General features: G+C 46.3%; 1 protein-coding gene and 1 pseudogene across 2 annotated transcripts; one reads left to right on the forward strand and one right to left on the reverse strand.

Annotated features, from left to right (window-relative positions):
* LOC116525202 lies at positions 1–1394 on the reverse strand (annotated as a pseudogene). Its single transcript, XR_004257617.1, has one exon. The product of XR_004257617.1 is annotated as a tubulin gamma-1 chain pseudogene (transcript).
* A 7909-nt stretch (positions 1395–9303) lies between these two features.
* On the forward strand, positions 9304–23191 carry LOC116525204 (L-lactate dehydrogenase A chain-like). Its single transcript, XM_032240929.1, is given in 9 exon segments — positions 9304–9411; positions 11598–11747; positions 13820–13937; positions 15576–15749; positions 17508–17681; positions 18370–18487; positions 21165–21288; positions 22467–22602; positions 22605–23191. Coding segments are annotated over 8 exon segments (1092 nt in total). The 5' UTR covers positions 9304–9411; positions 11598–11621; the 3' UTR covers positions 22727–23191.
* Positions 23192–24697: the final 1506 nt, after the last annotated feature.

The following is a 24697-nucleotide window of genomic DNA, read 5'->3' on the forward strand; positions in this document are numbered from 1 at the left end:
TCACTGCTCCTAGGTGCCCCAGGAGATGTAGTCTGGCCGTGTGGCTGCATAGTACTCATCAATGAGCTGCTGCACAATCTCCCTGGATGTGTCCATCTCATCAAAGTTTTCCTTGAACATGTCCTCCTTGCGGAACTGCTGGAGGAAGGCCTGCCGCTTCCGCAACTTGTCATATTGGCGACAGGTTCTCTCAAAGAGCGAGGAGATGCTGGTGTGGTTGGCCATCATGAGCCCGCTGACCCGGTGGGCTGAGGGCAGGTAGGGAGACTTTCTTGACAGGGCCACCTGGATGCTGGCGGGGCCCCATGGGATGAAGTTGGCCAACTTCCGTTCCTGGATTCTCTGCAGGCTCTTGTGGACCTGGGTGGGGTCCACCTCTCCCTGGATGATGTTGAGGATGGCGATGTAGCAGTGGTTGGTCTGGCGGTCTCGGCCTGTGGACACCATCACATTCTTGGGCTGCAGGAGCCGCCTCATGACATCCAGGACCGTGGTCTTTCTCACGCTGGCCACTGACTGGTCCGTAGTGAGTGGGGTATAGCCGGTCATGAGGAAGTGGAGCCGCGGAGTGGGGATGAGTGAGGCGATGAGGCCAATGAGGTCATTGTTCATGTAGCCGGGGTAGCGCAGGATGGTGGTGCTGGCCGACATGATGGTGGACACCAGCTGGTTGATCTGGGAGAAGGACGGGTTCTGGATGTGCAGGTGGTCTGTGGCAATCCGGTTCAGGGCTGTGTTGTCTAGCACCACCACAGTCTGCGTTCTGCGTCAGCCCCTTGAGTGTGAGGAGTGAATTGTAAGGCTGGACCACCACGTTGCTCATCTCGTTCTGGTTGGGAAACACTGAGTATGTCTGCACCAGTTTCTTTGGATACCTGTCATTCAGCCGTTCTAAGAGGTAGGAGCCCAGGCCAGAGCCTGTCCCCCCAGCAATGGAGTGACACAGCACAAAGCCCTCTAGACTGTCACTACCATCTGCCTCCCGGTCTATGATGTCAAAAACGTCCTCGTGGATCTTCTCTCCCTGGGAGAATCCACTGGCCCAGTTGTTGCCAGCTCCTCCTCCATGCTCCGACAGGTGGATGTTCTCTGGGTTGTAGAGCTTGGCATAGGGGGAGTTGAGGATGGAGTGGATCACCCGGGGCTCCAGGTCCAGCAGCACAGCCCGGGGGATGTAGTGCTCGTCGTCTGCCTGGTAGAAAAGGACATCCTTGCGGTCAGTGCCCTCGGTGGTGAACTCCTCCACGATGCCCTCGGGGCTGATACCATGCTCAGTGCACAGCTGTTTCTAGAACTCAAACCCAATCTGATTGCTGCACTGGCCCAACTGTAGGGTGATGATTTCCCTCGGCATCGCTCCTCAGGCACAGGTGTTGCAGCCGCTCCCGCAGCACGCACGCCTAATTTTTTTTCTTGTAGAGATCAAGAAAAAAAAAAAAAAAAAAGTCTGCTCTCAAACTCCTGGGCTAAAACGATCTTCCTGCCTCAGCCTCCCAAAGTGCTGGGATTATAAGCATAAGCCGCTGTGTCTGGTGCTAGGAAAACTTCTTGCCCTGTGCTAGGAAAAGATTTTTTCCTAGTGGAAAGAAAGTTGACCAGTGGGGGGGGAAAAAAGTTTCTTCCCCCTAGGAGCTTACAGTTTAGTGACAGAGACATACACCAATAAGAATTAATTTAGGGCCGGGCACTGTGGCTCACGCCTGTAATCCTAGCACATTGGGAGGCTGAGGTGGGTGGATCACCTGAGGTCAGGAGTTCAACACCCGCCTGGCCATCATGGTGAAACCCCATTAAAAAAAAAAAAAAAAGAGGCCGGGCGCGGTGGCTCAAGCCTGTAATCCCAGCACTTTGGGAGGCCGAGGCGGGTGGATCACAAGGTCAAGAGATCGAGACCATCCTGGTCAACATGGTGAAACCCCGTCTCTACTAAAAATACAAAAAATTAGCTGGGCATGGTGGCGCGTGCCTGTAATCCCAGCTACTCAGGAGGCTGAGGCAGGAGAATTGCCTGAACCCAGGAGACGGAGGTTGCGGTGAGCCGAGATCGCGCCATTGCCTCCAGCCTGGGTAACAAGAGCGAAACTCTGTCTAAAAAAAAAAAAAAAGAAAAAAGAAAGAAAAAAAAAAAAGAATTAATTTATTTGGGAGGCTGAGGTAGGTGGATTACTTCAGCCCAGGAGTTTGAGACCAGGCTGGACAACATGGAGAAACCCCGTCTCTACTAAAAATACAAAAATTAGCCTGGCATGGTGTTGCACACTTGCAGTCACAGCTATTCAGGAGGCTGAGGTGAGAGGATCACCTGAGCCCAGGATGTGTAAGTTGCGTGTAGTGAGCTGAGATCGCACTGGGTTACAGAGGCAGACCCTGTCTCAAAAAAAAAAAAAAGAACAAAAGTATTTATTGTGGAACAGCACTTGAGTGCTGGTTATGTGGGCCTCAGGCAGGCAGAGATAATGGCAAAGGAGAGGGCACTCAGGATGAAGGAGCTTGCTAGGTGGAAGGCTGGAAGTGAGAGAGTACATGGCACATTTGAGGAATGTGGTAAGTAGCCCTTAGACTGGTATATAGGAAGCATAAAGGAAAATAGCAGATAAGGCTGGGTACGGTGTCTTATACTTGTAATCCCAGCATTTTGGGAGGCGGAGGCGGGTGGATCACGAGGTCAAGAGATCAAGATCATCCTGGCCAATATGGTGAACCCGCCCTCTCTACTAAAAACACAAAATTAGCTGGGCATGGTGGCACGCATGTGTAGTCCCAGCTACTTGGGAGGCTGAGGCAGGAAAATCGCTTGAACCTGGGAGGCAGAGGTTGCAGTAAGCCAAGATCGTGCCAACATACTGCAGCCTGGCAACAGAGAGAAACTCCATCTCAAAAAAAGAAAGAATGAAAAAGAAGATAGCAGATAAAGCCAGAGAGGGGATGTGGGCACTGGATCACAAGGGACCAGCCATGGCTTTCTGAAGTGTTTGGATTTTATTCTGGGGGCAATAGAGGGCCACTGAATGCTCTCAAGGAGGAGTATAAGAAATACAGAATGAGGCCGGGCGCGGTGGCTCAAGCCTGTAATCCCAGCACTTTGGGAGGCCGAGGCGGGTGGATCACGAGGTCAAGAGATCGAGACCATCCTGGTCAACATGGTGAAACCCCGTCTCTACTAAAAATACAAAAAATTAGCTGGGCATGGTGGTGCGTGCCTGTAATCCCAGCTACTCAGGAGGCTGAGGCAGGAGAATTGCCTGAACCTAGGAGGCAGAGGTTGCGGTAAGCCGAGATCACGCCATTGCACTCCAGCCTGGGTAACATGAGTGAAACTCCGTCTCAAAAAAAAAAAAATAATAATAATACAGAATGAAAGAGTGACTCCCCACTGTGTTTTGGGTGGACACCATCCTGTGGCCAGAACCCTTTTAGGAAAATTTTACAGTGGGTGCTGAGCAGCATCTGTTCTCTGAGGCTAGCTTGTCCCTTGGTCAGACCACCTCTTTATGAGATTTTCCCTTTAAAAAAGTTTATTATTAGCCAGATATGGTGGCGCATGCCTGTAATCCCAGCTACTCGGGAGGCTGAGGCAGGAGAATCGCTTGAACCTGGATGGTGGAGGTTGCAGTGAGCCGAGATTGTGCCATTGCACTCCAGCCTGGGCAACAAGAGCGAAACTCTGTCTCAAAAATAAATAGACTGGGCGCGGTGGCTCACGTCTATAATCCCAGCACTTTGGGAGGCCAAGGTGGGTGGATCACGAGGTCAAGAGATCGAGACCATCCTGGTCAACATGGTGAAACCCCGTCTCTACTAAAAATACAAAAAAAACATTAGCTGGGCATGGTGGCATGTACCTGTAGTCCCAGCTACTTGGGAGGCTGAGTCAGGAGAATTGCTTGAACCCAGGAGGCGGAGGTTGCGGTGAGCCAAGATCACACCATTGCACTCCAGCCTGGGTAACAAGAGCAAAACCCCGTCTCAGAAAAATAAATAAATAAATAAATACAATAAAATAAATTTATTGATACGTAATTGTTGTACATATGTATGGGGTACATGTGACATTTTGATACAAGCATATAGTGTATAATGATCAAATCTGGGGAATTGGTATATCCATCACCTCAAATATTTATGATTGTTTGTGTTGGGTACATTCTGAATCTTCTATTTTGAAATATACAATAAGTTATTAACTATAGTTGCCCTGTCTAACCATATTTTTTTTGTTGTTAGAAGACAGGGTTTCACCATGTTGGCCTGGCTGGTCTTGAACTGACCTCAGGTGAACCGACCTCCTCAGCCTCCCAAAGTGCTGAGATTACAGGCATGAGCCACCATGCCCGGCCTCTAACCATATTTTTGTACCCATTAACCAATCCCTCTTTAGCCTTCTTCCCCACTATCCTTCCCATTTTGTGGTAACCACCATTCTATTCACTACCTCCATAAGACCAAATTTTTTAGCTCCCACATGAGTGAGAACATGCGATGTTTGTCTTTCTGTGTCAGTTTATTTCACTTAACATAATGACTTCCAGTTCCAACCATGTTGCTGCAGATGACAGGATTTCATTCTGAAATAGCTGAATAATATTTCATTGTGTAGCCAGGAACGGTGGCACGTGCCTGTAGTCCCAGCTACTCGGAAGGCTGAGACTGGAGAATCGCTTGAGTCCAGGAGTTCTGGGCTGTAGTGTGCTATGCCGATGGGGTGTCCGCACTAAGTTCAGCATCAATATGGTGACCTCCCAGGAGCGGGGGACCACCAGGTTGCCTAAGGAGGGGTGAACCAGTCCAGGTCAGAAACGGAGCAGGTCAAAACTCCCGTGCTGATCAGTAGTGGGATCACACTTGTGAACAGCCACTGCACTCCAGCCTGGGCAACATAGCGAGACCCCATCTCTGAAAAAAAAAAAAAAAAAGTATTTCATTGTGTATATATATATGGCACATTTTCTTTTTCTTCTTTTTTTTTTTTTTTTTTTTTGAGACAGGATCTTGCTCTGGATTACAGTGGTGACATCACAACTCACTGTAGCCTGGACTTCCTGGAGTCAGGTGATCCTCCCACCTCAACCTCCTGGGTAGCTGGGACTACAGGCATTTGCCACCATCTTCAGGTAATTTTTTTTGTATTTTTTGTAAGATGGGATTCACCATGTTGCCCAGGCTGGTCTTGAACTCCTGGGCTCAATATGCCTGCCTCAGCCTTCTAAAGTGCTGGGATTACAGGTGTGAGCCACCATGTCCAGCTCCTCCACTTCCTAGATTCAAGCGATTCTCCTGCTTCAGCCTCCCAAGTAGTTGGGATTACAGGTGTGAGCCAGTGTGCCCAGTCAACACATTTTCTTTATCATTCATGCATTGGTTGATTGATTCCAACCATATTTTGGCTATTGCGAATTCTGCAATAGTCATGGGAGTGCAGATACCTGTTTGATATACTGATTTAGTTTCTTTTGGATATATATGCAGATTGCTGGATAATATGGAAGTTCCAGTTTTAGTCTTTTGAGGGGCCTCCATACTGTTTTCCATAGTGACTGTGCGAAGGGATTTTCCTTTTTGAAGAGGCCACACCCAAATAACACTTGGTCAGACTGAGAATTCTCTTCTGCCTCCTGCAAGCGTTTTCTGACTTGTTCCATGGGACCCACATTCTTCTCTGGCTTTAGTACAGAAATTCTGTTTGGATTGTATTAGTCAGGGTTCTATATTAGTCAGGGTTCTCCAGAGAAACAGAACCAATAGAATAATATATATATATAAAGATACTTATGAGAAGGAATTTGCTCATATGTTTATGCAGGCGGAGAAGTCCCATGATCTTGCCATCTGTAAGCCGGAGACTCAGGAAAGCTGGGGGTATAAATTCCAGTTCAAGCCCAAAGGCCTGAGAACCAGGAGAGCCAATGGTCTAAGTCCCAGTCCAAAGGCACAATACTGATGTCTCAGCAGAGACACCTATTGCCACCCACAGCCTCTTCTGAGCCTGAGACTGGTTTGGGCCCCCTAGATAATTTATTGCCCTTTGTAGGGAGTGGGGTGGGACAACATTCTATAGAGAGAAAATCACAGGCTTTGGGGTTAGTCAGCATTGGGTTAAAGTCCCAGCCAAAATCACTTATTAGCTGCACAAGCTTGGCAAAGTCACTTACCTCTCTGAGCCTTGGTTTCCATATCTGAAAAATGGGGATAATTATGCCTATTCCAAAGAATTATGCCTATTTCAAAGGATGAGTATGGGGATTACCTAACTTGCTGTCTGCAGCATAGCAGGTGCTCAGTAAATGGTATTTGTTTTATTCATATTTGAGGAGTCAAATACTGGCTGTCGTTTTGCCTACGAAGCCCAAAGCTGTGCTTGAAGCAAGTTGTTGCTAGGTATCATAAATTAGGGGAATGGAGATTCCACCTAGTTTATCTTCGAAGGTCATCCCAGAGTGCCCAATCCCAAGCATTTCAGGTGAAAATTCTTTGTCTCCCCAGCCAACTTCAGCGCTCTGTCTTCACATCTGCCGCTTCCCAGCAGCTGTGGTCACATTTGGTAGGCAGGCAGGGGCCCAGCCCTGACTGAGAACATTGTTGCAAAGACTGAGGAACCGGAAAACACTGTTGCAATCTGCTTGCCCTGAGGTACCCTGTAGAATCAAGGCCCACCCCTAACTTTTCAGCTGTGTGTTTGAGGTGAGAGCCCCATTTCAGAGCCTAGAGTGATCTTAGAATCTAGAGTGATGGGAAAACTGTTAGGACATGCAAGCGTGCCGTGCAATTTTTTTTTTTTTTTTTTTTTTTTTGGTCAGGGCCTCACTATGCTGCCCAGGCTAGTCTCAAACTCCTGGCCTCAAGCAGTTCTCCCACCTCAGCCTCCCAAAGTGCTAGGAAGGCATGAGTCACTGCACCTGGGTCCTTGTGCTATTTTGGAGCTGAGGTTAGAGTTTTCTGTCAAAACCAAGAAACTCAGTTATGGATCCATCTCAGAGCTGCATCTGCTGGTGCTATAGGTTCAGGGAGTAAGTAGACCCATCCATGCCCTTGAGGCGCTGTCTGGTGGGGGAACATAGCCACACAAAGCACTCTTGCAAGCTGGTTTGAAAAATGTACCGTCCAGTCTGTTGGGAGAGGAGAGCAAAGCAGTACCAATTCTGTGTTGGTTGTTCAGTGTGCAACACAGAACACTTCTGTGATCAGATGTGTGGGGGGTTTCTGCCCACCCCCACCCCCCCACTCCCCCACACCAAGCAGTTCTCCAGGAGACACCAACTGGGTGTCCTAGAATTCAATCCATTCTGACACTGTCCACCTACAGATAGTGTCAGATCTCATAGGTTAGGAGCTCCGCCCCACAAGGCTGCTTTACCCTTCAGGCACAAATTTCAAGATACCGATGAATAGCCAGAGAGAAGAGATGCAAAGAGCTAGATATGCCCCCTCTAGGCACATCATCCTCTGAGCACTTCCAAAGTTAAGCACCTTGGAAGCTCATCAATTTTTTTTCAAGAGTTTTCATAGAGCTTAATTGCCAGTCTCCACCCCATTTCTGGAGGTTAGTGAGTGGGGCTGAAAGTTCCATTCCTCTAATTCCCTATTCACTTGGTCTTTCCGGTAACTGGACCCTTTCTGAGACTATCAGGGAAAGAGGCTCTTTATAAATAACAAAAGACACTCCTATCAGAAAACTCAGGAAATGTTGGCAAACTCAAGGGCTTACCAAATATATTTCATAATATATCCCACAGTGGGGAACTACTGCTACAAACTGGAGGATGGTGGGCCAGACAAGGGAATCAGTATGAATACAGCCCCAGAGGTAAGTATGTTAAGAAAACAAAAAATTGAGGTGGGCACGGTGCCTGTAATCCCTGCACTTTGGGAGGCAGAGGCGGGTGGATTACTTGAGGCCAGGAGTTTGAGACCAGCCTGGCCAACATGGTGAAACCCCGTCTCTACTAAAAATACAAAAATTCGCCCGGCATGAAGGCCGGGGGCTGTAATCCCAGCTACTCAGGAGACTAGGGCAGGAGAATGGCTTGAACCCGGGAGGCAGAGGTTGCAGTGAGCCGAGATCACCCCACTGCACTCCAGCCTGGGTGACAGAGTGACTCTCTCTCAAAAGAAAAAAAAATTTTTTTTTAAATCATTAAAAAATAATTTTAAGAAAATCGCAAGGCGAGTGGGTGCACTTACAGTTCCAGTCACTTCGGGAGGCCGACGTGGGAGGATCTCTTGAGCCGGGGAGGTCGTCGTTGCAGTGCGACAGGGTCACGCCACTGCACTCCAGCTTGGGTGACAGAGTGAGACCCTCTCTCAAAAAATACCAAAACACACACACACACAAGCGCGCGTGCACAAAAAAAACCACCGACAGTTCTTGGGTATGGCTGAGACTTGAGATGCCAGTGGGGTGGGCAGTAGGAGGTGCAGACTAAGGTGTGTGTGTGTGTGTGTGTGTGTGTGTATATATATATATATATATATATATTTTTTTTTTTTTTTTTTTTAGGCGGAGTTTCCCTCTTGTTACCCAGGCTGGAGTGCAATGGCGCGATCTCGGCTCACCGCAACCTCCGCCTCCTGGGTTCAGGCAATTCTCCTGCCTCAGCCTCCTGAGTAGCTGGGATTACAGGCAAGCGCCACCATGCCCAGCCAATTTTCTGTATTTTTAGTAGAGACGGGTTTCACCATGTTGACCAGGATGGTCTCGATCTCTTGACCTCGTGATCCACCCGCCTCAGCCTCCCAAAGTGCTGGGATTACAGGCGTGAGCCACCGCGCCCGGCTAAGGTGTAAATTTTAACTGAGTAACCCTGCAAGTCCTGAGAGGCCAAGGCTTCACTGTGAGTAGGAGCTGGTAGGCTTAGCAGCAGAAGGAAAAGCAACGTCAAGTTTTGGAGATCACTCGACTTAGGTAAGAGCAGACCGACTGTGCTAGGCATTTTATTTCTTTCGTTCAACAAATATTTGTAGAGTGCTTATTACGTGCCAGAAACTTTCTGGACACTGGGAAACAGGGATGAAGAAGAAACAGATCTAAGCCTTCCTAAGAGTAACCTCCCTAGGTTTCATGGAAGAGGTAACTGAAGATCGTCCTGACTCAGGCTCACGGCTCCAACCCGGGCTTCTGTGGCTGAAGGGCAGCACCTTACTTAGACGTCCCAGCGCACGTGGAGCAGTCTGCCGGTGGGTTGCTGGGCTGCGCGCGCCGCCCGGGGCTCTCCAGTGCCCCGCCTGGCTCGGCGTCCACCCCCAGCCCGACCCACACGTGGGTTCCCGCACGTCCGCCGGCCCCCCCCGCTGACGTCAGCCTAGTTGGTCTACTTAAGGCCCCTCCTGCGCCTGGCTCCGAGTGCTGGAGTAGCTGCCGCCGAGTCCGGATCCCGCTGCTGTGCGCCCCCGACGCCCGCCCGACGTGCATTCCTGGTACGGCGGGGCCCAGCGCGCTCTGCGCAGGAGGGGGAGGGAGAGCGAAATGCCTCCGGCTCTGCTGGCCCAGGCTGCTTGCGAAAGGGTTCTTGCCCCCGGGAAGTTTAGGAGCCGCTTCCCAGAAGCAGAGCCCCCGAGACCTCTGGGCGGTGGCCCACACCACGCGTGTGTTAGGAGCTCGCCGCGCTCTGCTTTTGCTGTAAGCGGGAACCATGGCTTCTGGCCGCGCTGGGGAACCAAGGAAGTGGCCTCACACAACCAGGGGTCGAAAGCCCGGGTGGATGCGGAAAAATAAGGAGAGGATAGGCCTAAAGGGTGGGGGATACCTCTAGGCTCGAAATTCGGCGAGCGGTGTAAAACTCAAGGTCCAGTTTCCGGAGCCCATTGAGCCAAAAAAGCCTCGGCTTGTCGGGGCGGGTTCCTGGAATCCGGAAAAGGGCTGAGTACCACGCGGTTTGCATTTTTCTCTTGGGACGCTCGAGAGGTGGGCTCCGTGAGGGCGGCTGCTGTCTGCAGATTATGGGGAGCTCTTTACGCATTTATTAAACAGATGCTGGTGTATCTCCGGCTGCGCTAAGCGCGGCGCATGCAAAGATGAAGCAGGCAGAATCCCAGCCCTACCGCACCTCAGACGGTCAGTTGAGTAGGATCCGCCGCTACCAACTCTTTTTAACAAATGGGGAGACGTTCAGGGCATCTCTAAGGTCTCCGTGAGTAGGTGGCAGAGGTGAGGAGTAGAACTCGTTTTGCATGTCTGTCGCCACCAGACTCACCCTCCCACCCTCCGTCACCCCACTCCCCCCACTCCAGCCCCACCCCCACGTTAAAGGTAGCTTTGGATCCTGGGTCCGCTCACTGAAGCTAGCAGGTGTCCGCAGGAACTCCCTTCCCCCTACCAGGCTAGAAACCTTACAAGGCTGCCTAGAAATAGCAGTGATTTGTAAGGAGAGACCCGACACCAGCTTGGTGACTCTGGGCTGGCTGCCTAGAGGTCCTCTCGGATATTTGCCCTTTTGGGTAGTGTCAGAACAAGACGTGATGCTTTGGGGATGCAGCCTGTGATATTCTCTCCAGCGAATGCAGTGTAGGGTTGGATTAACAGTAGAAAGAATTCGTGAGTTCCACCAAGTAGCTATTAACTCTAGGGCCGCAGGCCTCAGGCCCTCTGCAGCTATTTCTACACTCCCTGTACTGAAACGATTTCTTCATACTGGGCCTGACAGGCCTTTGCCACCAAGATCACGGCAGAAGCTACACCGTGCGCCTCCCTAACAGTCCCTGGTTTCCAGTACAGTACTGCGATTTAAAGTCTGGCGCTGGCCGCGCGCCAGGCCTGGGAGGCCGCAAGCTAGGTTTCACGTGGCTCGCGTCTGCCTCGGGGCATTCATCAGGTCGAAAGTCTGAATCCCAGCTCCCTCCCTCTCACCCACCGAGCTGGATAGCTCCAGATTGCCTCTCCTTACGGGCGGGGCTTCTCAGGCTTCAGCGGTCTGGCCCGAGGCCCACTTACCTACGGCCTGCGGCCGCTAGACTAATCGTCTCCGCCCCTGCGTTCTGTAATGCGCATGCGCACGCGCCAAGTTTCCTGAGCTCGCCAACCTTCCGGATTTGGGCGGGGCATGAAACCCGGGCGTTCTGAGGACCGAGCTATTAGTCTGATTTCCGCCCACCTTTCGGAGCCGGAAGGAGAGCAACAGCGCGCATGCGCAAGGGTCACCGCACGTCCCTGTGCCTTGGCCTCGAACTTTGTGACAGTTAATGGCTTTTCTCCACATACTTCTGGTTTCTACTTGAGAGGTCTGGCTGTGTCCTTGCTGTAGGAGCCGGAGTGACTGAAGGAGAACTGGGCGGGTGGCTCAGTGATCTTGTGTGAGGAAAGGACAGCCCCACTTCGGGTTAATAAACCGCGATGGGTGAGCCCTCAGGAGGCTATACTTACACCCAAACGTCGATATTCCTTTTCCACGCCAAGGTGAGGGCCTTCACTCTTCACAGACGCTGGCATTAGGCTTTCAACTCTCTTGGCAACCATTAGGTTTTTTCCCCCTCTCTTTTTAGTCATCTCTTGTGATTTTTAGTGGCAGGTCCCCCAAAAAGAAGTAAAATATGCCCTTTTTCAATACATCTCTTGGTTAATAAACATTAAAGAGGATGTAGTGACTTAAGTGTTTTTCCCCCTGTAGGTTCCTTTTGGTTCCAAGTCCAAAATGGCAACTCTCAAGGATCAGCTGATTCATAATCTTCTAAAGGAAGAGCAGACCCCCCAGAATAAGATTACGGTTGTTGGGGTTGGTGCTGTTGGTATGGCCTGTGCCATCAGTATCTTAATGAAGGTAAGTGAGAGTCCACCACACTGGAGGAGCATACCTTGACCACATCCTCCACCCCCACTCCCACCCCAAGAATTGTATTATTACGTTGCATATAACAATATTTAGGTTTATGCACTCATTGAGATAACTTTCTGTGAAACAAACTTTTGAAATATGATGATACACCAAAAGCAATCTGAAATGAAAAAGAATGAAAATTTATCAAGCTGGAGACCCAGTTCCTAAAATTCATTATTCCGTATTAACATGCATGAATTAGACTACCAGTGAAAAGGAAGGGCCATTCCTTTAAATAATTGAGGCACCTTACAGCATTAAAATACCTGAAGTTCAGATATGGAGTTTCTAATAAAAGTAAAATGATGAACTGTGAGTTCTGAATAAGATGGATTGAAGTGAGAAGGGACTAAAGCAGAAATGAGCTATGAAAAGGCCTTGTAGCAACACAGGACTCTCCATATGTTTTTAGGAGAGAGAGGCCACATAATACACCAACTTTTATTCCTTACCCACTAGATGAGAAATTGATGCTGTTTTCCCCACACCTACAAACTGCCTATGGTTTTTCTCTGTGATAGCCTCTGGCTCAGGTGTGGGTAAGAAGAGGAACTGCCACTCATTATATTGTAGGTGATTTGGGGGTAGATCTGCAGCCCGAATAACCTTTTTAGTAACAGTAGACCACATCCATTTGTATTAAAGCCATTATTGGTGCTTCTGGCCTGAAATACACCTATGAACTTTCACAGTTGCAAGTATAAAGATATTTTTTGCCAATATTATACACTGCACAAACCTGTTTATCTGTAACTGTTAGTATTGGTTCATATATGGAATCAACCAGGGAATGGTTCAGATTCCAGGTCTGAAAGATGGGCAGAAATCAGACTTTTTATTTATTTTGAGACAGAATTTCGCTTTGTTACCCAGGCTGGAGTGCAGTGGCGGAATCTTGGCTTGCTTGACCTCCAGGTTCAAGCAATTCTTCTGCCTCAGCTTCCTGAGTAGTTGGGACTACAGGCGACTGCTACGTGCCGTTCTAATTTTTGTATTTCTTTTATTTTCTTTTTTTTTTTTTTGGAGACAGAGCCTCACTGTCACCCAGGCTGGAGTGCAGTGGCACCATCTCAGCTCACTGCAACCTCTGCCTCCCCCCAAGGTTCAAGCTATTCTCTTGCCTCAGCCTCCTGAGTAGCTGGGATTACAGGAGCACACCACCACGCCTAGCTAATTTTTCGTATTTTTAGGAGAGACAGGGTTTCATCATATTGGTCAGGCTTGTCTCGAACTCCTGACCTCAAGTGATCCGCCCACCTCAGCCTCTCAAAGCATTGGGATTACAGGTGTGAGTCACTGTTCCCAGCCAGAACATTTCTTAATAATTTTAAGCCTTGATACTGGTCAACATCACCTAGTTAAATGAATAACAATCTAAAATCGGTGTGCAGGATGGAATTTGAGAGAGTAGGTAGAGCAGTTTTATATAATTGGAAGTAGTTGTTGTTGAGATGGAGTCTTGCTCTAGTGCAGTGGCATGATATTGGCTCACAGCATCCTCAGCCACTGGGGTTCCAGCGATTCCCCTGCCTCAGCCTCCTGAGTAGCTGAGACTACAGGCACATATCACCATGCCCAGCTAATTTTTTTTATATTTTAGTAGAGACAGGGTTTCACCATGTTGGCCAGGATGGTCTTGACTCTGACCTTGTGATCTGCCTGCCTCGGCCTCCCAAAGTGCTGGGATTACAGATTAGGTGTGAGCCACTGCACGCAGCCAATTGGAAGTTATTCTAGCACCTGTTAACCCAGTGTTCTGCTTCCACATCTGCAGTGGTGGAACTCCTGTAAAGCTTGCTTCAATGGGGAGAGAGGGTCAGTACCATCTACCTATCGGGTAATCTGTGAGTCAGCCTTTGTGAAATGAAGTCCTGCCCCTACTTTGAAGTGTATCTCAATACTGTACTAATAAAGTAATAGAACTCTCCTATGCCGAAATAGAGAAATTTTTCATGTTCTTCTAAAAATCTAGGAGTAGCAATTTCCCATTTAACTAAAGATTTGATGTCTTTTAGGACTTGGCAGATGAACTTGCTCTTGTTGATGTCATTGAAGACAAATTGAAGGGAGAGATGATGGATCTCCAGCATGGCAGCCTTTTCCTTAGAACACCAAAGATTGTCTCTGGCAAAGGTTGATTTCAACAAGTTGATATTCTAATCCATGCTACACTTAAATTCTTTTTTTCGGATGATCTCCCTTTGTTGCTTAGGCTAGAGAGTGCAGCTGCATAATCACAGCTTATGGAAGCCTTGACCTCCCAGGCCCAAGCAATCCTCCTCCTACCTCACTACCCCCTGCCTGCTCACAAACTGGGACTATAGGGCATGCCATCATGCCCTGCTATTTTTTTTTTTTTTTCTGAGACAGAGTTTCACTCTTGTTACCCAGGCTGGAGTGCAATGGCGCAATCTCGGCTCACCGCAACCTCCGCCTCCTGGGTTCAGGCAATTCTCCTGCCTCAGCCTCCCGAGTAGCTGGGATTACAGGCACGCACCACCATGCCCAGCTCATTTTTTGTGTTTTTAGTAGAGATGGGGTTTCACCATGTTGACCAGGATGGTCTCGATCCCTTGACCTTGTGATCCACCCTCCTCGGCCTCCCAAAGTGCTGGGATTACAGGCTTGAGCCACCGCGCCCGGCCTATTTTTTTTTTTTTTTTTTTTTTTTTTTTTTTTTTTAAACTTTTTGTAGAGATGGGGTCTCGCTGTGTTGCCCAGGCCTTGAACCCCTGGGCTCAAGTGATCCTTCCTCCTTAGCCTTCCAAAGTGCTTGAACCACTGTGCCCAGACTTAGACTTAAATGCTTTATCAGGCTTAAAATCCTAGCTCTTTAAAGATTTTATTTAAATGCAGGGTACAAGAGCCTGGGAATAATTTCACTTCGGTACCTATGAATATCAAAGTTTCAATTTCTAGTAAATGGTTTAAAATAGAAATCCAATTTGTCCATGCTGTGGAAACCATCTGAATGAGAACATAATAGCAGAGCTTAAACCTTAGGTCTGTATTTAACCACATTGTGTTAAATACTTTTATTAGATATACTTACTTGCCCCCACATCCTTTCACATTTGCAGCACAAAGTTGATAATAGGGTAAATGAGACGGTTCAGCTGATATTCTTGGCTTGACCCTTTCACACGTAACAGCACCATCCAAGAAACCTGAATGTGGGCCCAAATGGTGTCTGTTTTGATACCTGAAAATCACTGGCCACCTTCCTGTTGGGCAAATCCCTTCATCTTCATCCCTGGCTTAATTTGTGCTATAGGGTATCTAGAGGAAAAATATGCTTGTTAAGTGTAAAGCTGTCTCTGCTTAAAAACAACAACTCCCACACCACACAAGCATGCGCGCGTGCGCGCGTACACACACACACACACACACACACACACACGAAAATTGCCTGTTCCTGGACTGATAGAGCACCAGTTAAGTAGTTAATTAGAAACAGGAGTATGGAAAAGTATGAACATTGAGCTTGGGTAACAAAAAAATTGAGGCTATGTAAGAAGTTAATATAAGAATCAAATAATAAACTTGATTCCCTCCAGCTCCCCCTAATTGTTATATAAAGTTACAACTTGACTAAAGCTAGAATACAAGGAGGGTGTTGGCATGCCCTTCCTCCATTTAAGAAGCCACAATGAGAAAACTAAATAAAAACAATAAGGAAAGGTCTCTGAGGCATTTATGGAACAAATTTTTGCGACTAGGTAAAAGTTATTCTAAAGGCCTTAATCTCGTCATTATTTCCCTTTCCTCTAGACTATAATGTAACTGCAAACTCCAAGCTGGTCATTATTACGGCTGGGGCACGTCAGCAAGAGGGAGAAAGCCGTCTTAATTTGGTCCAGCGTAATGTGAACATCTTTAAATTCATCATTCCTAATGTTGTAAAATACAGCCCGAACTGCAAGTTGCTTATTGTTTCAAATCCAGGTGAGGCTTTTAACTGTATAGATATTGACAAGCTATAGTAAAACTGATATGTATATATGTATATTTATTTATTTTGAGATGGAGTCTCACTCTGTTGCCCAGGCTGGAGTACAGTGGTGTGATCTTGGCTCATTGCAACCTCTACGCCTCCCAGGTTCAAGCGATTTTCCTTGCCTCAGCCTCCTGAGTAGCTGGGATTACAGGCGTGTACCACCAAGCCCAGCTAATTTTTTTTTTTTTTATCTTTAGGTAGAGATGGGGTTTCACTATGTTGGCCAGGTTGGTCTTGAACTCCTGATCTTGTGATCTGCCTACCTTGGCCTCCCAAAGTGCTGAGATTGTAGGCGTGAGCCACTGCGCCCAGCCAATTTTTGTATTTTTAGTAGAGATGGGGTTTTGCCATGTTGGCCAGGCTGGTCTCGAACTCCTGACCTCAGGTGATCCATCTTCCTCTGCCTCCCAAGGAAGTACTGGGATTACAAGTGTGAGCCACTGCACCTGGCCATATGTTATATTTTGTATATGCATTTTTATTGATTGATTTCACATGCTTCATTTCCCTCCTAGGGAAATTTTTTTTTTTTTTTTTAATAGTGAATTTTAAAATGTTAAAGAGAGTACAATGCCTTTAAACATAGCTGGAGCTTAAAATTACCTGCTTAAGATTGGATAAGGGATAAGTTTGTGAGAGTAATTGTTGTTGTTTTTTTTTTTTGGGGGACCAGTCTCACTTTGTAGCCCAGGCTGAAGTACAGTGGTTCGATCTTGGCTCACTACAACCTCTGTCAAGCAATTCTCCTGCCTCAGCCTCCCCAGTAGCTGGGATCATAGGCATGTGCCACCACGCCTGGCTAATTTTTGTATTTTTATTTTAATTATTATTTTGAGAGAGAGTTTCACTCTTGTTCCCCAGGCTGGAGTGCAATAGCACCATCTTGGCTCACCACAGCCTCCACCTCCCAGGTTCAAGCTGTTCTCTTGCCTCAGCCTCCCGAGTAGCTGGAATTACAGGCATGCGCCACCATGCCCAGCTAATTTTGTATTTTTAGTAGAGATGGGTTTCTCCATGTTGGTCAGGCTAAGCTGGTCTCAAGCTCCTGACCTCAGGTGATCTGCCCACCTTGGCCTCCCAAAGTGTTAGGATTACAGGTGTGAGCCATCGTGCCCAGCCCCATAATTGTTATTCTGTTTTGTTGATGCACAGTTTGTTTTCATAAAACTGTTACGCTTTTTTTTTTTAGATGAGTTCTCACTTTGTCGCCCAAGCTGGAGGGCAATGGGATGATCATGGCAGCTTTGATCTGCTCAAGTGATCCTCCTTCCTCAGCCTGTTAAGTAGCTAGGACTGCAGGCATGCACCAATATGCCTGGGTAGTTTTTTAAAGTTTTTTTGTGTGTGTAGAGATGGAGTCTTGCTATGTTGCCCTGGCTGGTCTGGAACTGCTGGCCTTGAGCAGTTCTCCCACCTCAGCCTCCCAAAGTGTTGGGATTACAGGTGTGAGCGGTCATGCCCAGCCAAAACTACTTTTTGAATACTTAATGGACTTGGTATACATAGTATAGGGACTTAAAAATATTAACAAAATCATTGGTTAGCTATGTTCAGTATCAAAATCCATACATAGCCATATATCTGGAGAAGACTATCATTATCTAATGATGTACCTAGTATCTGCTTGTTTTCTTTATAGTAGGGATATCTTTTTTTGTGTTGCGGGAGGGGATAATGGGTGATTTTTATTTTCTCCTTTTTCGTAGTGGATATCTTGACCTATGTGGCTTGGAAGATAAGTGGCTTTCCCAAAAACCGTGTTATTGGAAGTGGTTGCAATCTGGATTCAGCCCGATTCCGTTACCTGATGGGGGAAAGGCTGGGAGTTCACCCATTAAGCTGTCATGGGTGGGTCCTTGGGGAACATGGAGATTCCAGTGGTAAGCATAAATTATTTTCTTTTTGTTTTCAAAAAGATTATGTAAAAAGTCGATGGGCGTTTTATTAAATTAGAGCCTAATCAAATATCCATTCAGTAGGGTAGAATGGTTTCCCAAAATCTACCATTTTGTATAATTACATGTTAAGAATTGGTAAGATTGCTGCCATTTTGTATGACATTTTATGGTGAGGGGGATGGGGAATGAAATTTCTCTTCTTAACCATGGATATCTTAAGACTATAGTTTTTAGGATGACTTTAGTCGTTTAGTATCACAGATGTTTATACTTGACTTGTACTGTCTGGCCCTGAAAAGGTCAGCAAATCCAAACGGAGTGTACAAAAAATTATATTATTATCACAGTTGAAATGTTATGATTTGGTTAGAGTTCTATATGCTAAGAAAAAATTCCCCTTATATTCTCATACCGTCTTTATATTTCAAATATGTATGGGTTAAACATTTTAATTGGTTAGAGAAACAGAATACAGTGAAAATTCTTAGTTTTATGTAATGTAAATAAATGAAAATCTAATCTAAAAGTCAGTAGTGACTACATCAGTAGTCTTGACCATCTACCAAAATTGGGTATTCCTCCTCCAAAGATAAGAGAATTAGAAAAATGAATCACAGTTACTAATCTGCTGGTGCATGGAAATAAATGTAATCTGTACAATTTCTTCTAGTGCCTGTATGGAGTGGAGTGAATGTTGCTGGTGTCTCCCTGAAGACTCTGCACCCAGATTTAGGGACTGATACAGATAAGGAACAGTGGAAAGAGGTTCACAAGCAGGTGGTTGAGAGGTAATAAATCTTTTAATTTGGCAACACAGAAGATTAAAATTTACTATTTAAAAGGTTAAAATTGTAATAGCATTTGCATTTGAGAACTTTTTTTTTCAAGATGGAGTCTTGCTATGTTGCCCAGGCTAGAGTGCAGTGGCATAATCTCGGGTCACTGTAACCTTCACCTCCTGGGTTCAAGCGATTCGCCTGCCTCTGCCTCTTGAGTAGCTGGGATTACAGCTGTGTGCCACCAACCCGGCTAATTTTTTGTATTTTGAGACGGAGTTTTGCTGTTGTTGCCCAGGCTGGAGTGCAATGGCATGATCTCGGCTCACCGCAACCTCTGCCTCCTGGGTTCAAGCAATTCTTCGGCCTCAGCCTCCCAAGTAGCTGGGACTACAGGCATGCACCATCATGCCCAGCTAATTTTTGTATTTTTAGTAGAGATGAGGTTTCACCTTGTTGACCAGGATGGTCTCGATCTCTTGACCTTGTGATCCACCCGCCTCGGCCTCCCAAAGTGCTGGGATTACAGGCTTGAGCCACCGCGCCCGGCCGTAATTTTTATATTTTTAAAGAGACGGGGTTTTGCCATGTTGGCCAGGCTGGTCTTGAATTCCTGACCTCAGGTGATCTGCCTGCCCCCGGCTTCCCAAAGTACAGGGATTACAGGCATGAGCCACCTTAACCATCCAAGAAAACTTGTTTTCTTAAGCTTTGTTAAGATCATACTATAAAAACAACTTAAAAAAAATGTGCCTCACTTTGCAAGGCCTAGGCTCTAGGATCACTTGAGCTCAGGACCAGCCTGGCCAACATGGCAAAACCCCGTCTCTATTAAAAATATAAAAATTAGCTGACCATGGTGGTGAACACCTGTGGTCCCAGATACTCGAGAGGCTGAGGTGGGAGGATCGCCTGAACCTGGAAAGGTCAAGGCTGCAGTGAGCCGAGATCCTGCCACTGCACTCCAGCCTGCTAGCCTGGGTGACAGAGTGTGACCCTGTCTTAAAAGAAGAAAATGAAATTGTTGAAATAGGGAAGCTTTCAACTTGGTGGCATTATTTACCTTTGTGGTCCTGCGTGGACCTCAGGTCCATAGAATTGAAAAATGAATCATAATCTTTAGTTCATGACTTATTCTCATGGTTGGTCAAGCAAGGCCCTCTTGTTTGTATTTGTTTAATTAACTAAAACCTGTGAATCCACCACCCAACTCAAGAAACATTGACAACAGCTGTCAAATAACATTGTTTTGTGTGGGTGGGTGGGGTGTTTTTTTTGTTTTTTGTTTTTTGTTTTTTTTGAGACAGAGTCGTGCTCTGCTGCCAGGTGCCAGGCTTGGAGTACAGTGGTGCAATCTTGGCTCACTGCAATCTCCACCTCCTGGGTTCAAGCAGTTCTGCTTCAGCCACCCTAGTAAGCTGGGACTACAGGCGCACGCCACCATGCCTAGCTAATTTTTGTATTTTTTAGTAGAGACGGGGTTTCACCATGTTGGCCTCAATCTCTTGACCTCACGATCTGCCTGCCTCGGCCTCCCAAAGTGCTGGGATTACAGGCGTGAGCCACCATGCCTGGCCCATAACATTGTTGAATCAGAATTTATATTCTGCTGGTGTTTGGAAATAAGTGGATTCTGTGCTCTTCCCCCAGCTATCCCTTTCTCTCCCTCACCATCCCACTTGAGATGATCCTGAGTTAAGAATGCTATATGTTATCTTGGATTTCTTTTTAAAATTCATAATACATTTTTAAGAATTACCCAATTTCTTTTATAAGTAGCTGTAGTTTGTTATTTATTTATTTGAGATGGAGTCTTTCTCTGTTGCCCAGGCTGGAGTGCAGTGGCACGATCTCGGCTCACTGCTACCTCTGCCTCCTGGGTTCAAGCGATTGTCCTCTCTCAGCCTCCTGAGTAGCTGGGATTACAGGTGCACACCACCACACCCAGCTAATTTTTTGTATTTTTAGTAGAAACAGGGTTTCGCCATGTTGGTCAGGCTGGTCTTGAACTCCTGACCTTGTGACCTGCCTGCCTCAGCCTCTCAAAGTGCTGGTATTACAGGCATGAGCCACTGTGCCTGGCCTTTTTAAAAATTATTATTATTTTTTGAGACAGAATCTCTGTCACCCAGGCTGGAATACAGTGACACAATCTCGACTCACTGTAGCCTCCGCCTCTTGGGTTCAAGCGATTCTCCTGCCTCAGCCTCCAGAGTAGCTGGGACTACAGGTGCATGCCACCACACCTGACTAATTTTATGTATTTTTAGTAGAGACTTTAGTAAAGGGGTTTAACCGTGTTAGCCAGGATGGTCTTGATCTCCTGACCTTGTGATACGTCTGCCTCAGCCTCCCAAAGTGCTAGGATTACAGGCGTGAGCCAGTGCGCCCAGCCTGTAGTTTATTTTTTGATAGCTGTGTAATATTTCATTATATCAGTATACTACGATTTATCTCTTCTTCTGTTGGAGAGCATTGGAAAGATTGCCATGTTTTTGCTGTTACTAACAGTACTGTTAATGAATATCCCTGTCATTATATGTTGGTATACATGTAGAAAGGTTATTCTTGGTATAAGGTAACATTGTGTCATTAATCACTGTAAAAACGTGTTTAATGAAAGCTTTGTTTTTCTTTCTTTCTCCCACCCTACCTTTTCTGCCCTTACCTATGGTTTCCTACCCTACAGTGCTTACGAGGTGATCAAACTCAAAGGCTACACATCCTGGGCCATTGGACTCTCTGTGGCAGATTTGGCAGAGACTATAATGAAGAATCTTAGGCGGGTGCACCCAATTTCCACCATGATTAAGGTAGGTCTGTGTAGCAATACACTGTATTTGAATGCTTTTTCCTGGCTTTTTAAAAAAGATTTAATTTGACTACAAAAAAGTCTCAGTTATGCTGAGGTAGGTAGAAGACTATATATTCAAGTTAGGGTCATCATGTTGCTATTTTTAATGACTTTTTTTTTTTTAAGACGGGGTTTCACCATTTTGGTCAGGCTGGTCTTGAACTCCCGACCTCAGGTGATCTGCCCGCCTTGGCCTCCAAAGTGCTTGGATTACAGGCATGAGCCACCACGCCCCGCAATGACTTTCTTTTACACTATTACATCATAACATCTGGAAAGGAATTTCTGCTTACCGAGCTGTATTTTAAAATCTTCATAATTAGGTCAGGCACAGTGGCTCACAGCTGTAATGCCAGCACTTTGGGAGGTCAAGAAGGGCAGGAGAATTGCTTGAGCCCAGGTGTTTGAGACCACCCTAGGCAGTATAGTGAGACCTTGTCTCTATTTAAAAAAAAATGCTTCATCAGGATAGAAAAAAAATGCTAGGTGAGGTGGCTCACACCTGTAATCCCAGCACTTTGGGAGGCCGAGGGGTGGATCACCTGATGATCAGGAGTTCAAGACCAGCCTGACCAACATGTTGAAACCCTGTCTCTACTAAAAATACACAGCTGGGTGTGGTGACGCATGCCTGTAATCCCAGCTACCTGGGAGGCTGAGGCAGGAGAATCACTTGGACCCAGGAGACGGAGGTTACAATGAGCCAGGTTAGCACCATTGCACTCTAGTATGGGCAGCAAGAGTGAAACTCCATCTCAGAAAAGAAAAGGCAGTCCAGCTCTGTGGCTCATGCCTGTAATCCCAGCACTTTGGGAGACCAAGGTGGGTGATCACGAGGTCAGGAGTTCAAAGCCAGCCTGGCCAACGTGTTGAAATCTTGTCTTTACTAAAAGTACAAAAATTAGCTGGGCAAGGTGGCACAGCCAGGAGGCTGAAGCAGGAGAACCACCTGAACCTTGGAGGTGGAGGTTGCAGTGAGCTGAGATTATGCCACTGCACTCCAGCCTGGGTGACAGCGAGACTGCCTCAAAAAAAAAAAAAAAAAAAAAAAAGCCTCATAATTAATAGAGAATGTAAGTCTTGGGAAACCCTGGAATGCATAGGCAAAATGTAAAATATTTTTCATTTCATCTTCAGGGTCTCTATGGAATAAAGGATGATGTCTTCCTTAGTGTTCCTTGCATTTTGGGACAGAATGGAATCTCAGACGTTGTGAAGGTGACTCTGACTCCTGAGGAAGAGGCTCGTTTGAAGAAGAGTGCGGATACACTTTGGGGGATCCAAAAAGAGCTGCAATTTTAAAGTCTTCTGATGTCATACCATTTCACTATCTAGGCTACAACAGGATTTTAGTTGGAGGTTGTGCATGTTGTCCTTTTTATCTGATCTGTGATTAAAGCAGTAATATTTTAATATGGACTGGGAAAAACATCAATTCCAGAAGTTAGAAATAGGAATGGTTTGTAAAGTCCTACAGCTATATTCTGATGCTGGATAGTGGTAACCTTGTGTAGTCCTAAACTGGTTAGTGTGAAATAGTTCTGCCACCTCTGAGGCACCACTGCCAATGTTGCACATGCTGCAGTTGCCCCTTGAGCCAGAGAGATGTTCGTTTGTTATATAACTTCCTGGCTCCTTCACTGAACATGCCTAGTCCAACATTTTTTCCCAGTCAGTCACGTCCTGGCATTCGGTGTATAGATCCAATATCGCATGTCTTGTTCCAAAGGATCTAATTTTGTGAACTATATATATCAGTAGTGTACATTACCATGCAATGTAAAAAGATCTACATATAAACAATGCAACCAACTATCCAAGTGTTACACCAACTAAAATTACCCCCAATAAACCTTGAACAGTGACTACTTTTGTTAATTCATTAAGATATAAAGTCATAAGCTGCCAGTTATTCATTATATTATTAGGCTATTGGGTAACCCTGCAATGATTTTTTTAAAAGGGGATATTAATTACTAATAGCAGAAAAGGTAACAACAGAATTGTTTTGGTACCACTTCCATTAAAATGGATAGTTTTAATATATTAAGTCCCAAAGTATTATATGAGATATTTGATAATCATGCTAATCATAATTGGAAAGTAACATTCTATATGTGAATGTAAAATTTATTTGCCAACTGAATATAGGCAATGGTACTTTGTCACTACAGGGAACACAGATTTTCTTTGCCCTCTGGAAGCCAGTAACAAAAACAATTTTAAGGTCGGGTGCATTGGCTCATGCCTGTAATCCCAGCACTTTGGGAGGCCAAGGTGGGCTGATCACTGAGGCCAGGAGTTAGAGACCAGCCCAGCCAACAATGAAATCCCATTTCTTTAAAATAAAACAAAAAACCAAGTATCCTTGGTGGTTGTCTACTCAAGTTTTCTTTATAATTTTTCTAAAAATACAACTGGGACCCTTATCCAGGCCTGAAAACCATACTTGTAAAGATTAACTGGACAACATTATTGTCATCCCCAACTCCAGGGTCTTTTTCCAAAGATTCTTTCCTGAGAGCCAGTTAAGGACTTATCTCTAAAACATGGTTTTCCAACCTTTTGCTTTGCCTGAGCCACTTTGGAAGAAGTGTCTTGGGCCACACATAAAACACACTCACCAGGCACGGTGACTGACACTTGTAATCCCAGCACTTGGAGAGGCCGAGGTGGGTGGATCACTTGAGGCCAGGAGTTCAAGACCAGTATGGCCAACATGGTGAAACCCCATCTCTGCTAAAAATAGAACAATTAGCTGGGTGTAGTGGCCTGTGCTTGTAATACCAGCTACTTGGGAAGCTGAGGCACAAGAGGCTGAGGTGGTTGGTGATCAGGGAATGAACTGGTGATAAACCCACAAGAGACTGCAGTGAACCCAGATGGTGCCACTGCACTTGAGCCTGGGCAACAGAGCAAGACTGTCTCAATAAAAATTAACACTTCCAATAGCTGATAAGCTAAAAAAAAGTTCATGCATAATCTTCCTGATATCTGCCACCACAGATAAGCAAAAGAGTCCTCACATTCAAAAGGTTGGGCGCATCTATAAAGTATAATTCTGTGGACTTTTAGTGTATTCACATAGTTGACAACCATCACCAATATCTAATCTTAGAATACAGGCTGGGTGCAGAGGATCACACTTGTAATCCCAGCACTTTAGGAGGCCAAGGCGGGTGGGTGGATTGCTTGAGCCCAAGAGTTTGATACCAGCCTGAGCAACATGGCAAAACCCTATCTCTACAAAAATTTGCTGGATGTGGTGGCGGGCACCTGCAGTCCTAGCTGCACAGGAGGCTGAAGTGGGAGGATCCCTTGAGCCCAGAAGGCAGAGGTTGCAGTGAGCCGAGATTATGCCTCTGTAT

The sequence above is a fragment of the Sapajus apella genome, unplaced genomic scaffold, assembly GCF_009761245.1.
Source record: "Sapajus apella isolate SASKATOON/1434 unplaced genomic scaffold, GSC_monkey_1.0 scaffold47, whole genome shotgun sequence".
NCBI classification, from domain to species: Eukaryota; Metazoa; Chordata; class Mammalia; order Primates; family Cebidae; genus Sapajus; species Sapajus apella.